Source organism: Archocentrus centrarchus, chromosome 21, assembly GCF_007364275.1.
Source record: "Archocentrus centrarchus isolate MPI-CPG fArcCen1 chromosome 21, fArcCen1, whole genome shotgun sequence".
Lineage (NCBI taxonomy): Eukaryota > Metazoa > Chordata > Actinopteri > Cichliformes > Cichlidae > Archocentrus > Archocentrus centrarchus.
In genome coordinates this window covers 27,882,906-27,899,621 of record NC_044366.1, presented here as the reverse complement: position 1 = coordinate 27,899,621, position 16,716 = coordinate 27,882,906, and the positions used below count along the sequence as shown (strand labels likewise).

Below are 16,716 nucleotides of genomic sequence, written 5' to 3'. Positions count from 1 at the left end.
CTACAAACTACAGCCTGGCCAGTACATTCACATGTGCTGCCATCATGCAGTATTTTTTTGTTTTGTTTTCATATATCATGGGGTTAGCTTTTGTTTTGGTTCTGTACAAACTGTCCCAGTTGAGAATCCTGAAGGCTGCACAAACCTGTTCCCATTCGGTTAAACACTGCTTAAAATATGCAGGAAAAACTCCTCTTGAATCTGCCCACACTGCTTTTGTGATAACAGGTAAAGAGAGTTGGGGCGACTCTGCCCATCGTGATGCTAATGAAAGCGGCTCTGCTCAGCCTGACTGATTTATCCTCCAACAAAACAAAGAAAGCGATGTCAAAGGTCACCGTTTTAGACGTGTGCTGTGGTTGAGTTCATTCATGAATGGTGGGGAGATTCGGGATGAAGAAAGAGAAGGAATGCCCTCGTGCCAGTGCTGTGACCCACCTGATACTCCCAGAACTGACACAGGTGCTCAAAAAGGCTACATGACACAGGGAGCAGCATCTGAGATGAAACTGATGCAGGAGTAGGTGAGAAAACAAAACACATGGACAAAGTAGTGAATGAACCAATCAGGGAGCGACCCAACGAACAAACGAATGACTGAACACGTTTCTGAACTGCATAGATGCCAGAGCGGTTCTTCCAAGCAGCTCCTCTATCACCGTGGCCTCTTGCGAGTGACAAAAATGAGGACCCTTCGGATGGCAATTAGGCGATCCTTCAGGGAGGTCATGGCCAGGATTGTGAGCTGTGCACGGTTTTCCAAGGGAAGGACAGCGAGCAGCCACCAGGACCAGGCTGGACCACTGGGACTGGCCTGCAGGGCAAAAAGCAGGATTTGTTCAATTTAAGAAACATTTTACACTGATGTCTTTGCATTATAAAACCTTCAGTGCTGAGATGACTTTGGAAAGTCTGTGTCTTCTGGAGGAATCATTTTATGTGACTTCAGAGGACACGACTCCCTGTTTTGTTTTAAAATGCACAGCTTTTTATATTTTGCCATCTGGCAGCCAAGCCTGGTACTTATGTAGGATGTTAAAAAAATACAAGTCTGCTTATTGGTAATGCTTATTTTTCACACATTTATGCAGATGGAATACTTCTCCAGCTGAACTGCGCATAAATCATACAGCCTGTGACAGGGGCAGAGTATGTGATGCTTTGTATTGAGGAGTTACTTTAACAGGTTGTTTGGCGTCACACTGACTTAAACTGAATTTGTCACCTACAGAAACAAATGTGTGTCTGCTGACGTCTGTTTTTGTCAGTCATTCATTGTGTTTGCAAGTAACAGTTTACACCATTTGCAATGGAGGCTCTCTAGAGCCATCTTAAAGATTTAGTATCAGGCAAAATCTGGAAACCTCGCCTAATATGAAATGCACTCTAATTCTGATTTGCTTTCTATTCTGATGTGCAAGAGCATAAAAATAATTTGCTGCGACTTCTCCTGAGATGTTGCATTTTTTTCATCCTACCACCATAAGGTGTGTATATGTAACTGCATTTATTTTTAAAATGAAAATCTGTGAATCTATGCTACACTTGTGCTTTCAGACCTGTGGGTCCGGGTCTTTGCTGGGAAGATGTCCAAAGTGGCTGAGTATCTGACTCTTCATGTTGTCTTTCAGAGATGTGAACCAGCTGTTGGCCTGATCATACACCGAGTCATGCAGCTTCAGAAGCTCTGCCAGCTCTTCCCCCTCCACCTGATCAGACAGAGATATTTATATTTGTTTTAGAAAAAGAAAAACAAACAAACAAAAAAAAAACATCGACTAGAGAAAAGATGTTTTTTCTTATAGAGTGACTAAATTTGCTGGCGGCACACCAGCAGAGGCTCAGGGTTGTTTTTCTTTGTACTGCTCAACAGCGACAGGCAAAACCCCTGAGCTCCTCCTCACTGTGTCACATTTGACTGGCAGGAGCATGATGTAAAGCATCTGAAATGACATCTACCAACAGAACACCGACACATCGCCCCTCACAGCCCACCTTCTTGTCTTCCAGGTACTCAATCTTAGCAGTGTGGTAGCCATCTCTCTGACCGTGGCTGAGGACCTTGAACCGTGACACACCAATGGTGTCAACAACCGAACGACCGTCAGGAAAGAACTTCACATCTCGTACCTGAAACATAGCATCTCACATCAACACTGACACGATCTCTATTTGCCTGCTATGGAGCTAGACAAGAAAATATGTGAGGGAAGAAAACTGTACACACCTGCAGCATGCAGCCATAGTCGGCGAAGCCTTTGAGCTCATCAGCTATGCACATGCCAAACTGCTTGGTACCAGTCTCCATTGAGCGGCGAATCATGAGGCGGTAGCGTGGCTCAAATACATGCAGAGGGCAGGGGATGGTGGGGAAGGCCATGGTGCACACGAAGATGGGCACTTCCTGGTTCAAGCTGCAAGAGGAACAGTGAAGAAAATGTCACTAGTGGGCTTTGATGTGTCTGAAATTGATAACTGACCATTTGTGTGTGTGTGTGAGTAAAACTGACTTGGATAGCTCCTTCATCTCCTCTTCATGGATTTTCTTCCTCTCTGCCAGCTCATCTCCTAGGTAACGCTGCAGGACTTCCTCCATCAGCAGGGTCTTGTTGTAACCCCTGCTAGCTAGATACTGAAATAACAACACACCAACCAAATTGCTTTACTACTGATTGCACACTAGCAATACAAATAAAAATAACGTTACATTAAACATTCTGAATAATGAAAAACTACACAGGAGTCGCACTAACAGTACTACCCTCTATTGAGCAATTAAATCCGTCCTGAAACGATGCGTTTATGGGTGTGTGTGTGTACCTCAGATAGATTCTCCTTGCACAGAGGACAGTTGGGGTTGTGGTCCAGACAGCGTTCCAGACATTTGAGGCAGAAGGTGTGTCCACAGGGAGTGGCCACAGGCTCATAAAACAATCTGGAGGACAAATGACCAAAAGCACCCAGCAGAACATGACAAACCTGCACACACCAATTGACACCACGGCGCTATGCTGATCTACATGTTGATAATGCAGTTGTTGAGATTTAACAGGTCTTAAGCTTAACTGAAAATACAGATTTTTGTTTGTTTGTTTGTTTTGTGTGTGCTGTAACTGGACTGTGTGAGTTCACCTCATGCAGAGTGAACACTCCAGATCTCCACTGTCCAACAGCTCAGCAGGAACTGATCTCCCTCCACAAACAGCAGTCACCTGACAGGTGTCCCCCTCATCTGGACAATAAATCAGCAGCAGAAGTACTTTAGCTCAAAAGCACATTAAATATATTGAATCTCTTTATGTAAAAAATAAAAATAAATAAATATTTGTACCGCTGATAAAAGTAGGCTTGAGGGTTTTTTTTTTTGGTTTTTTTTTTTAAAATAGTGGAATAAAACAATTTATTGCAATATGGAATTCATATCATAGCACTTATTTAAAAGGGAAAATATTAGGCAAAACAAACTTTTTCACTGTTTTCAATCATAAGTCAAAGACTAAGCCTTGTTTGTCTATAAATGAGAAAACGTGTCTCTAAATGAGTCGTTCAAATTTAACGCCTCGTCTACGGGATAAGAACAGCCCCTGGCTGGTAAACAGAACAGCTGCAGTCCACCATCATCATATCCTTTAACACCAACACTAAAATATCTTAAGGGGGGAAAAAAAATAATCACGCTCTGCTGATAGCAAGAGCAAACACAATGTTCACGCACTCCTGCTATATGAGGAAGTGAGATACAGAGACACTTATTTTGATGTCTATCTCCTCACGGCAGTATCCAAATCATCAGTGTTAGCACACTGCATGTCTAATGTGTCTTAGATGGTACGCTCAGAGGCGAGTGCTATGCTGTAACTGTAATTCTCAAGGACAATCACACACTTTTGAGAATGAACTGAAATGTGTAAACTGCTGTGCAGAAAAGAAATGTGCAGCAGAAAACAGTGTCAGGATTATATCAGCCCCCCCACCCCCCTCCCAACAAAAAAAAAAAAAAAATCCCTCTGAGAATTGTCCTGGTTGCAGTGTTGTATAAGGATTATTTAAGCCTCTAACTTAATCATACATACCATAAAGTATCGTAAAATTGTCCAATACATTCAATATACGCTGCAATGTCTGTGTGTGTGTGTGTGTGGGAGGGTTTTACTACAAAGGAGAGGCTTTAATAAAAATAAATATTCTGGTCCACTGCCTAATGAAACTGGTGTTAAGTTACATAGACGTTCATTTTTTTCATTTTCTTGACACAGATCTTGTTTTAAATTGTAACTCTACATGCTAATGCCAGTCGGAAAATTATGCTGACTGTGACTCATTTTCCTTTCATTATGCAGCCAAGATTTGGGTACAATTACGCCTTCATATTTTCTGTTATATTTGAAATAGAAACCTGCTTTTCACTACAAATGTGACAACTAAGGATTTCTCAGCGCACAATTCCAATTTAACACCTCTGCACTGCTCAGAATAGAAGGAGAGGAAACAACAAGCTTCCTAATATTTAGGAAGCTTGACATTAAATTAGACACTTGGTTCTAAATTCAGATTACCTCAATTACTGGAGAGCACAGTCAGAAGCCTATAAACCCAAATAAAGGACTCCATAAGGACCTTTTAGAATCCCACATTTAGGATCTTTCCAAGAAACCAGATACCTTCCCAAGAACTCCATCTGTGCTATTCATACCTTTATGTCTGCAATACGTGTTCTGTGGTGCAGTTTTCAGAGAAGATGGGACGTTCAGGGATTTTAATCTACTAAGCAGGGACTGGGTGTTAGTTACTGTGTTTTCATGTCATGTTTAGTTGAGTGTAAGTTGTAGTCAGCTGGCTTTTTGTCAGTCTGTTACACCCGTTTATTTTTCCTTTTCTGTTCCTACATATACTATACTGTGTTATATTGGCAGATTCCCAAGATTTGAGGACTATTGTTTAAAAGGATGTAATACATTACTTTTAAGTCATTTTTGTCATTAATGATGACAATAAGGATTCTGAGCAAAAGGTAATTAACAACTGAATTAGGTCATTGCAGCTCTGCGTAAATTTAAGTAGTGGCCAAACATTAACTTTGGCCGAAACATTGTTGTATTATCCTGTGCTCGCCTTTTATGTTTGAACCAAAGAGGGGCATCTCCAAGAACTGAAGGATACACTCAATATTCAACGAAGGGAGTCATTCCTGGTCTTGTTCCATTTCTTTTGCAATTTACAGTACCCTAAAATAAATATATGATTTTCTAATGGTATTGGAATTATAAATGTATGTGTCTGCTGCTAAAACAGCCTCAGTTATCAAAAACAAAGATGATCTACCACATAAAATATTTACTCTTTTCCAAAACACAGGTTAATATATAGTAATTAAATTATATTTAACAACTGAATTATTTTATTTTTAAATGAAACCCTGAGTTTCATACCAGATCTGAGAAGTTTAGAGGGAGGGCAGAAGGCTGCTGAAGGTTCATCACTCTTGTGTTTCCTTTTAAGGCCACCAGAGGGGGCTGGCAGTGCAGCCAAAACTTCAGCCAGGCTCTTGGTGCTGCCCTCCCCTGCAGAAGGGTCCGATTTCCCAAGAGACAGAACACAGAGCTTGGAGGACGAGTCGTCCGCTGGAGGACCTTTAGTCACAGTGAACTCTGAGTCCTGTTAACAAAAACAGAGAAAGAAATGTGTGAGCATATCAGGTAGGAAAGATAGCAAATTTGTAGCACGTATACATATTCTTACAGTACTTTCCAGGCTGGTTGCATCTCGTTGTTAAGACCACTTGTATATCCACGTATCAAGATACAGTCACTCACCTTTATAATAGCTACTTTTGGCTGCTTCCTTATTCACAGGGGCTAGCTGCATGTTTAATTTTGGCAGATTTTTTACACTAGATGCCCTTCCTGGTGCAACCCTTTCCTCCTGAAATTGAACCAGGGATCTTTCACTGGTTAGGTGTAAACCAATACACTATGGACCCACCACTCATCTTCATAATAACTGGAGATAAATGACATAGAATATCCTTTGTCCTTTAATTACTGAAGGACTTGCTGAGATGCCAAAAAACCCAAAACCAAAACAACAACAAAAAACAAAGTTTAAATAAATTCATAATGCTGATGTCTGTATTGGCCTCAGTAGATGGACGCTGAATGCAGTTACCTGTGAGGAGCCTGGTTTCTGTGGGAGTGGCCTCAGGGAACTGAGCAAGGCAGGAGGTTTGATGAGACGTGTAGCCAGCCCTCCCTGCAGAGGGTGCAGCGGCGTCGGAAGATCCTCATTCTCAAAAACAGAGGAGAACAGCTCGCTCAAGACCTTCAAGGCCAAACAAAACAGAGCACTAATTAATAATCACAAAGAAGCAAAACAGGGAAATTTAGCAAATAGTTACCAAAAACACGATCACAATTCATGTGACTCCCTTATGGCATAACACGCATGCAACCTCAAAATCTCAACACCCCAGAAGAATTTAAACACCTGAAAGGTTCCTTTACATAGGACAACTGAAAAAAAAACAGAGTACTTTAACTTTGTACTTCCAGACAGCACTTAAACTTAATTTATTTTGAACCAACAATCCATGTTATGTCACACTTTTATCTGCCATTGATTTCTTTTCACATTTCCTTTTAAGAGCGGAGCCATATAACAAGTGAGAAACCTTATTTGTCTGAAAAATTAAGAATCAACAAAACAAATTACAATATCACAGTTATGTGGGCGGCACAGTGGTGCAGTGGTTAGCACTGTTGCCTCACAGCATAATCTCCCTGTGCCTGCGTGAGTTTTCTCCAGGTTCCCCAGTTTCCTCTCACGCTCCAAAGACATGCAAGTTCATTTAACCGCTTCTCCGACCGTAGCAGGATAAGCAGTTGAGAAAATAAATTCATGAACAGATGTTTTCCTGCTTCTTATGACATGTTTTCTGTTGGCATCAAATTACATATTTTATGCCAACTAACAGTTCTCTCTCACCTTCTGAGCCTCCAGTTTCACTTTGGTCCAGTCGGGCTTTAGTGCCACACACAGGAAATACTCCTGCAAGGCTTCATCGTTCCGGCCTGCTTTACTCAGTGCTGTAGCTTTCAGATAGTGAGCCTAAAAAGATAGATAGATAGATAAATAAATAATAATACTAAAATCACCAAAAAGTTGTATATGATTAAAGAAATTTTGTTTTTAATTCTACATGCAAAAACAAACAATGTGTCCAGCAGCTCTTGGTGACAGGGATTTTTATGGCTCATATTATGATTGAAGTATCTGAATTACATTTTTATTAATACCAAGTTTAAACCAGATGTCCTTCCTTTATGACATATTTAAAATTTGCTGTTAAGAGGCAATTAGTTATCCAGTTACACAACTAATACTCATGCATGCACTCACTAACTGATGTAAGAAATATGAACACTTTTTTTCCTGCTTCTGACATGCAGATTCTAAAATTTTCACCACACAATCGTGTGTGTTGAGTGGTTAGACACTGATCCAACCGATCTGATATGACCTGATTGCTGCTATAGCAGAGAGCCTGCTTCACTGTCACACAAGGTCAAGAACATCGTAGTGTCATAATTAGTTGTGGCATCTATTTATTGTCAAACCTAATGGCGGGTAATACAGGAAGCAGAATATTTATTCACTGTTTATTTTTATACAAATAAATTACATGAACCATGCCACCACAGTATTTATAGCCTAAGCTAGTTTCCAATGTCTGTTCCTAGCTGGGCTTTTAAAACACAGACAAATCAGTAATATACAATTCAAATCAATTTTATTTATATCGCGCCAAATCACAACTGGTGCCTCAAGGTGCTTTATATTGTAAGGTAAAGACCCTACAATAACACAGAAAAAAAACCCTAATAATCACCTGATATATAATAAATACACATATTCAAAAACAAAACTCAAACACAACAAAGTACAGACAGACAAAGCAGCATGGGTCACAGACTGCAGTATAATAAAGTACTATAAAACATGCATGCCTAATTAGCTCTTTAAAAACTGTTTTAAGTTTATATAATGATCCCTATCAGGGTCCGCTTTGACTTCTGTAAGCAAGTAGGTCCACACTAATGACAAACAGAAAATGCCATTTATCTCAGATGAGCATTTCTGTACCAGCACCCTACAGTTTCTAACAGACGCTCTGCATGTTACTGAACCCAAACCTTTAACCGGAACCACAAAGTCACTGAGCACCTGGGGAGTCCGATTATGTTAACATTTGTATATTTATTTTAGATTAGCAAATGAAATGATACCATCAATACTCAATATATTTAATGTCTTAAACATTGCGACAAACACTGCAATGCTGCGACTGGCTTCTTATGCTGAATTTTATTTGCCTGATCGTATTTTATCCTAAGAGGCCTGACTTTTGGGTATGCTGCTCATGACCAAGGGGTTACATAATGACTTAAATGAGGGAAAAAAAACAATATTATTATTATTATTATAGTAATAATAATAGTGAAGTATAAAATAAGCAAATATATGATGCAAGTTTGCTTTTGCAACCTTGGTCACCTTTGAGCTGCTTTAAAGTTACTGGCTCTCAGTGAGAGCCACTGAATACTGCAGCACACGATCAGTTTGTGACCCAACATGTCGGTTGATGCTGTGGTGGTGTTGTCTGGTCCAACTCTATCTGACAGAATCCTCAAAGCTGGGACTGTCACTGTGGAAAGTTGCACCATCCAAGGCACATCACACAAACCCTGTGACCGTGAGTAAAACTAAAATCATGCTACAACAGGGACACATTCTAACTGGCCATTTGCCATCTGCAGAATTAGGAAGCGTTGGGTGTAGATAGTGTGGTCTGTGAAACAGCTAATGCAAAATTAAAGTGGCGCCGAACCACTTCAGTGGCCTAGTTTGTATGGTGTCGAGTTCTTGTATTATAGGGCTTAGCTTCTGTTTGTAGCAGCTAATGCAGTCACCATGATCGAGTCATTGTGGTGATAGCCAGCAAGCTCTCTAACCTGGCTATATGGTGAAGAGCACACAATGATTGGCAGACAGAAGCTGTCAGGAGAATCAAGGAGTTACTTTGCTCAGGTTGACTGTTAACCTACAACTGAGGTTAGCAGTGTGGAAGAGAGTTTTTCTAAGTGAAGTGTGGAGAGGAACTGAGTGTCAGCCAACACTGGCTGGAAGTTGTGACACTCTGAAATAAAAGTTTGAAAGAGAACTGTTTTGCCATCACTCAAAGCATTTGACGCTTTATGTCAAGGTGGTTACGTTAATGAGCTCTTAACCAATCTTTTGTACAAACACTATTGTAATTTTGCACCAGCAGCTAAGACTGTAGACTGAGGATCATATGAAAAACAGAATTCATTATATCATGTATAAATTCCACTAAAAACAAATAATGCAAAAGTGCATTAGAGCACATGATAGGTTTTTAGATTTATGCAACAGCTGACCTAAATTAACAGAGTTGGCAATTACCCAAATCATTTTTTAGGTTTCTGTAATGGTTAATCCACCAATATGTGCAAGTTCATTGGTCAAATTTATGTTTTTAATTCTAAAATATGCACAAATTTTCTAATTTACCAAAAAAATAAATAAAATTAAAACACATTATTTTTTTGCTTAAGTTGCCAAAGTTATTTACTTGCATTCCTGACCAGAAAAATTTGGTTCTGAATGTTATCCTTGGCTAACTTCTCAGAGAAGTTTGTTATTTTTCTAATAAATAAAAATATAATGTTCAGGTTTAAACAATTTTTGACAGATTTCTAAAATATTTGTGTTTTCTTGTTTTTCTGACAGGTGGTCTAACAGATTTGCTAAGCACTGTATATTAGCGAGAACATATTTTGAGCTGTGACCTAAAATGGCTATTGTGTGGCTGCAGGAAGGAGATAAACTTTCTGATGGTCACAAATAATAACAGTAGATACAGTCATAATTATTGATTTCACTGTGGCTATATGCCATGTTTATCTTTTGCCTCTCTCACTCAGATATATTTAATCCTGTCCCATAAATCACTTCACACTTTTCCCATTTAAAATTTTGCATCTTACCTTTGTCCAGAGGGTTTTCAGTCTGCAGAGGTTGCTGGCATCCTGCACTGCCTGGCTGAAATTCTGCATCTCTAGGTGCAACTCAGCCCGTTGATGCAACAATCTGCCTGAAGAGGGCACTGTATACACAGGGATAGACACATCAGCTCAGTGGACAGACCCCCAGGCAATACAGGTTTTTCTAGGTCTAACAGAAGTAGGGCAATAATGCAACATGTGGCATGATAAACCAGTTTCACCCATTAGAACACCATGTAACTGCTGTAGCAACTCCAATAACTGATATCAGCCGCACCAGCGGACAGTAACAGTCTCATCTACTTGGAATGCATGCCTACATAAATAAACTGCTTCATGCTGGCAAATTATACACTGTACTAATCATCAGATAGAGCACAGACAGTACCCAAGTTGGCCTTGCAGTGTGTTACTTAACCAGACTGTCATCACCGTTTTCTTTCAGAAGGATGAAGAAGTTCTAGCCAGATGTGTATTTAACCCACTTTCTCTACATGGATTTAGCTGTTCATTTAGCAGAGCAACTACAGAATAAAACTCTTCCTGTGTCATCTTAGAAATGTAAATCCACCTGTTAGTTAACTCAGAAACCTCACCTAGTTAACTCACAAATAATATATATGAGAAACAAACATTTGTGCAACAGCTAAAAATTGCACATGGTTGCAAAGAAATAGGAAGAACTTTTTTTTTTTTTTTTGCTTTGATGCTTCATTTATTGCATAAATCTGTAGCGCTCAGGTGTCACAGTGTAAGTGCCAGCATTTCAACCATATCTGCAAATAAAATGGACCTGCAATAGAAACGTATTTAGGAGCACATATGCAAATAAAAGGTATTACACCATTAGGCCTGTGTAGACCCCAGTTTTTCAACCAAAGGACTGATAACACAAGTTTAATGTGGACCTGGAGTCTGTCTACACGCACATGGTGAAACGCAAAAAGGAGGCGCCATTACGAGACAGTGAGCACAGGTGGAATGAAAGAAAATGTTTTTCTAGCATCCAAAACAGCAGCGCTTGTTCCTGTAATCACCATTAAAACCTCTAATGTGGAAAAAGCTGGAGGAGCCCTTCATCAAACCACCCGATCAACAATCTCCAACACGAAGAAAAGTGAACTGTGTAGCTGCTCCCATCCACTGCCGTTAGTTTTACACAGCAAAAGATCTACAACAAAGCTACAGAAGTTAAAATAAAAATATGCAGATGAACTGTTAACTTAGTCTGACATGTTTAAATCAGGCAGCTCGCCGAAAGCTGACGGCAGCCATCCTGCTTCATATGGCAGCGACACCTGCAACAAGCAGGAGTGAGTCTAAAGAGGGGGCATGGGGTATACTAGACCATATTATTTCAAGACTATAGAAACATTATTTGGGGGATTTAGATTAATTAACATTTTTTAACAAATGTTTTACATGTACACCATCAGAACGTCTATTTTCTGCAGCAGGAAACGTTGCATCAAAGCACGGGACAAACCTCAGTTCTGAGAATGCTGCTATTCTCGCTTTTCTTCATGCTCCTTTAAAGGCTAACAGACACACATACTGACTCATTCACTAACACACTTAAACATGCAGACACACATACACTCACAAAAACATATACACATGAACACACACACCAAATGTACTTCATCCAGGAGATACAACACTGTCAGAACTCTTGTTGTTGCTTCCTACTGACTTAAGAAAGCCTTCCAAGAGACCAGGAGTAATGGCTATTTTATCTTACGTTTTAGTTTAGGTTGCTGAGGTGAGTTATTGAGGGTATCCTGAACTTTTCTTTTGGTAAGCGCTGCTTACCAGTCTGCAGACAACTGATTTCTGTTTTTCTATCCCTCCTAATTCAAGTGCATAATCCTAGCTACGGTGGCCGCTGTAGGATAAACAACTCTGGCCGCCGTTAATCTGTAGTGAATGTAGGCTGTCAGTCTGCTGTTTACCTCAGCTGCCAATATGTGTCCATGTTTATTTACTCTGGAGGAAGCTGTAAAACTTTGTGAAAGGAGTCCAAAATGAACTGATGAATCAGTGAAGCTTACTTCTGACCTTCTCAGCAATAACTCTCAGCGAGTTATTGAGGTAAGTGCTGCTGTTTTTGCCGCTGTTAGCCAGAGTTAATGAAACTTTCTTTGAAATGGAATAAACTCTCACACTCTGTGGGAATGTAATCAAACTGTTTATCAGAGAGAAAGTGTGATTTTTTTAGGACACTCAAGCCTAACATTAACTGGCATAATGTTAAGCTCATAACCAGCTACTGCTGTTTAGCCAACTGACTGTCAGCTGTCTAGAAGCAGGAGGGTCACATGTCTAATCTGCTGACAATATCTAGAAGAAATAAGCATGTTTATGCATGTTTTCATGTGTTAGATCCCTGACTTCAGCTCAGGAGACGAGGAGGATGAGGTGGAAATGCAGGAGCAATGATGGAGGAGAAGAAAGACATGATGAAAATATACATGTACAAATGTTAAATTACCATATATAGTTTGAAAGAACTAATTGGGATCTTTAAATTAACAGTAACTTATAAGGTGTACTACATATGTGGCTGGTCTCTAGCCACATACATAAAACATGATTAGGCAGAAGAGCGAGGCCTATCTTGGCCACCATAAACCAGCTTCCATAAACCAGCACCCACTCCTATGAATTTATAATGGATTACTGTTAAGTTTATGAGAACTCAGTTTGTTGGAAGATATAATTACACACTAATTAATGTATATTTATGAATATAATATCCTTTTTTTAATTAAATAACCTCGAAAAATTACTTACTGTAACTTTAAATAGACAGACTGCTTACAAAAAATAAAGACTGTGCTTTAGATAATGTACCATTGCACACTACACAAGACATATTTTCTGCCGAATTTATAATTCAATTACACTCAATCAAAATGACAGATGCCAGACGGCCTCCTGCTGTCTTTGTTGGGAAAATATTGGCTGGCAGTGACAAAACTGTGAAAGCACTCTGTCCTCCTATCACCCAGAATCATTTGCAAGACAGAAGGCATGAATCAGTATTGATCTGGGAGAGAAATGTCTGAAATGATGCCACAAGGATGGTGCATAATCCTGCTTGAGCTGTGATTTTCAGCTTCTTGATCAATTTTATGAGATGACATTAAGATGACTGAGAACGCCTGAAATAGCCAAAAAAAAAGTTAAAAGTTGCTCTAATAAGTAGGCCAGATGTGGGAGGGAGAGGTTGGTTTAACTTTCTCAGAATTCAAACTGTGCAACATGAGACTTGCCCTGGCCCATGATTAATGAAGCACACTGGCTGCCTTTATGTAATGTGCCAACATAACAGAACACGGTGTTTTGGCTCAGAGTGTTCAAGAAAATATGCCCTTAAAGTGTAGCAAAAAAAAAAAAAAACTAAGAAAAAAATCAAGCAAATGAGGGTGTTAAAACAGTCTACTGTTCTTCCAATGAAGTACAATTTATGAACAAAACTGTTCACCCCAAATGTTACCCAACATAGCCCTATTCAACACCATGGGTAAGGGGAAGAATAAGGGTTATGTCAAAGCATGGACAATACGATGACCTTCTTCCAGAAAGGTCTCCGTACAACCCAGCCTGTCACAACTAATGAATATATTCATACAGCAGGAACTGAGCGAATAAAATATTTGGTTTACATAACGGAGATCACGTAACAGTGGACTAAGTGGGACATGAGACCTACACATAGATATGTCCCCGTAGCAGCTCTGTGGAAACAGCACAGCACTGCAAAGTATAAAGAGAAAGGGAGTATTAAACATCAGTGCTCCATTAGGATGTGTACCGCTTAGGTAAAGAGGGACGGTGCGTCACGTAACACCCGAAGTCGCTACAATCTAGATAGGAAGGAGTGGCGCCACTTGGTGGCGCCAAGTTGGATTGAAAAAAGTAGGTCACCTGCCCAAAACATAACAGTTTTAATCGCAATCTGTCAAGTTAAAACACTGAAATTAGCACACCAATAGCTTTCGGTGAGTCTTACCTAGATCCACTGCTGCATTGTACCTCTCCAAGGCTTCCGGGAGGCTCTGTTTTTTCCACAAATCCTCTCCTTCGATCCATAATTTCCTAGCTTTACTCTCAGTTGCAAATAGTTTGTCCAAGAGACCACTGAGAACGACGTTTATTCTCGGGCCGTTCGGTAGTCCTTTTTTGCTCAGATTTTGTTTGCAGTGTATACAGTTTGTGACAGAATCATCCTCTATGCAGCGTTTGCAGAAAGTGTATCCACACTCTACAGTTGTGGGCTCATGGAGCAAGCGCTTGCAGAGACGACAGGAAAATAAGTCCAGGGCTTCATCGATTTCCCACTCCCCATTACTCTGAACCCCGTCTTCCCCGTTGCTGCTTTTGCTGTTCCCGTTTAACGTCGCTGGGATGCCCAGCTCTTTCTCACGCAGAGTTCGAGCGATGGTTTCCACCAGGAGTTGAAGCTCCTCCGGGCGCAGCTTGCCCAGGCTGGCCGCTGTGCAGTACGAGTCCAGGGCTTCAGAAATTCGCCCGGCACGGGCGAGCGAGTCGGCCTTCCTTAAACACAAGCCCCTGTCCGGGTGTTGGAGATCGGCGAGCTGGGAGCTATAGATCTCCACAGCCAGGCTGAAGTCCCCGGCCCGGCTGGCCTCCTCTGCCACCTCCAACATTTCAGGGCAGATCCCCGCAGCCCCGGGATTGGAGAGCGGGTGGACGAACACTTCGCCCTGGTGAGACCTTAGTCCGGTCTCCATCTTCTTCTCCCAAAGGGAAAATTAGACGCTTAGGAGGTGATAAGAGTCACTAAAAACATGGCACAAGGACACAAACTCCCCACCATCAAAATTCATTTCCCCCCCACTGTCTTTAGCTTTTTCTGTCAACCCAAACCTCCGATTGTATCCAACTCTCAGTGTCGGCCATAACTCCGATGCGCAAGACCTCAACCAAAATAAAGAAGGGCGCCTATGTAGCATTGGTGATCTGTGGTATGTCCCAAGTATCGGACGCAGTTTCACTGCCAACACCTGGACGCTGAAGGTCGGCGTTATTTAATCTATAAACTTTCAGTTTATCGAGGACTTCCTGGAGATAGTTATATATGTGTTCCGTCTAAAGACAAACTTCTTCAGGAAAAAAAAGAACACGAAATTATTCTACGGTACGTTGTTTAGATAGGAGCAGGTGAGCAAAATCCTCCGAGCTTAGTAAATAAGAAGCTTAATTTCCATGTATCGCGCTAACTCGTAGTTACAGCGGTAAATATCCGCAACAAAGGCAAAGTTTCGAGCCACATAAGTCCCATACAGAGTGAATAAATACTAGCTACAGACCCACAAGCCCATCATTGCTCCGGCAAGCCACAGCTGATCGGCTGTTGTTTTATATAAGAGAACCCGGGAGCAGTGAAGTCCGGAGAGCCAGCTAATGTTACCACGGGTTAACTGGCGAACACATACTGCCACTTCGCCCTCTGTTGAATTCCAGAGGTCTTTCCGAACCAGTGCCCCCCACAAAAAACGTACTTCACACGACCTCGAAAGTCATTTCCTAGTCTTTTGAGGCGAAACCCAAATAAAAACAAAGCTCCCACCGAAGGAATCCATCTTGGTTGTTAGCCAGCTAGCTTCAGCTGCTAAAGGTTCTGTTTTGGGATTTCGCACACAATTCGCCGAGGCAGACGCAGGGCATCACGTGACACACGACACGCGTTCCTATTGGTCCATTATGTGGCTCACTTATATAACTCAATGATATTGTATAACCTTTCGCGGACAACGCTGAATGAGTCTCTCTGTGCTTTGGCGAAAAGAGTTTACGTTTTTTTAATTAAACGAGGTCTCTCACATGATGTTATAAAATAGCCTTAGGTAAAAACAAGTGATCACCACTTTCGGTTCGATCTGAAGGATTTTAGCACCGTTAACTTATAGTTTCGGCTGTGGAGTTGATTCATTGTTTTATGTAACGCTTTATATAAGCAGTGTGTCAGGTCTGCTTTTAGACTTAAAATGCGGACACCATGTTATAGTTACGAGCTGTTACTTAAGCCAAAACTATAAGGAAAAAAAAAAAGTCGGGTCCTCGACTTTTTCCTTTAGCCAAATAAAGCTTTTGCTGTACTGTTAAATACTCCAGAGAGCTGTGACCCAATTTAGGGAGTGGGAATTCACACAAAGGTGAATTCTTTTAGACGAAAGAAAGGTTGGACTGACCCTGCTGCTAAGTATATGCACAGGGACACGGCTGTGTTTTTGCACACTCCTCATACGCAATTTTACGACATGGAAACGAGGTAAATGATTATTAGTGGATGAGTAATATTAAAAATGAGGTCTTTAAGCTTTGGCTTGCATTCCAAACCCAAATCCACCCCTGCCTGCTTGCTCCACCTACCAAAACGACCTAGTTGGAAAAAACGTGTGTCCCAGTTAGCTCCTGTATACTAAATATAACATGTTAAAATTTGCTACATTGTGAGTGTGTTGTTGATGGACAGGACTGAGATACCTACAGGAACAACTAGTAAAGCTAACTTTAAAAAAGTACAATTTGGCTCATGTAACTTAAGGCTGTGCGGATAATTTAATGCCAAATCAGTTGTATGCTGACCACCAGCACTGTGCACATC

General features: G+C 40.8%; 1 protein-coding gene across 2 annotated transcripts; it reads right to left on the bottom strand.

Annotated features, from left to right (window-relative positions):
• Positions 1 to 358: 358 nt before the first annotated feature.
• lonrf2 (LON peptidase N-terminal domain and ring finger 2) lies at positions 359 to 15,735 on the bottom strand. 2 transcript variants are annotated; one of them, XM_030757538.1, is made up of 12 exons: positions 14,098 to 15,735; positions 10,065 to 10,183; positions 6,982 to 7,104; positions 6,166 to 6,318; positions 5,430 to 5,655; positions 3,133 to 3,232; positions 2,821 to 2,935; positions 2,511 to 2,632; positions 2,228 to 2,414; positions 1,996 to 2,130; positions 1,560 to 1,709; positions 359 to 814 (listed from the first exon to the last, which is right to left on the bottom strand). In XM_030757538.1, the coding sequence occupies exons 1-12, from the start codon at positions 14,837 to 14,839 to the stop codon at positions 656 to 658; spliced, it is 2,331 nt and encodes a 776-aa protein (XP_030613398.1). In that variant the 5' UTR covers positions 14,840 to 15,735; the 3' UTR covers positions 359 to 655. The 2 variants fall into 2 exon arrangements, with proteins under 2 accessions (XP_030613398.1, XP_030613399.1); XM_030757539.1 differs by lacking the exon at positions 1,996 to 2,130.
• Between the last annotated feature and the right edge of the window lie 981 nt (positions 15,736 to 16,716).

Bases quoted from the DNA above. Each gene is read 5' to 3' on its own strand.
- lonrf2 (XM_030757538.1), bottom strand. From the start codon at position 14,839: ATGGAGACCGGACTAAGGTCTCACCAGGGCGAAGTGTTCGTCCACCCG. The intron at 7,105-10,064 runs GTAAGATGCAAA...CTATCTTTTTAG, and splicing joins TGAAAACCCTCTGGACAAAG to GCTCACTATCTGAAAGCTAC. The intron at 2,633-2,820 runs GTACACACACAC...TTGTTATTTCAG, and splicing joins GCAAGGAGAATCTATCTGAG to TATCTAGCTAGCAGGGGTTA.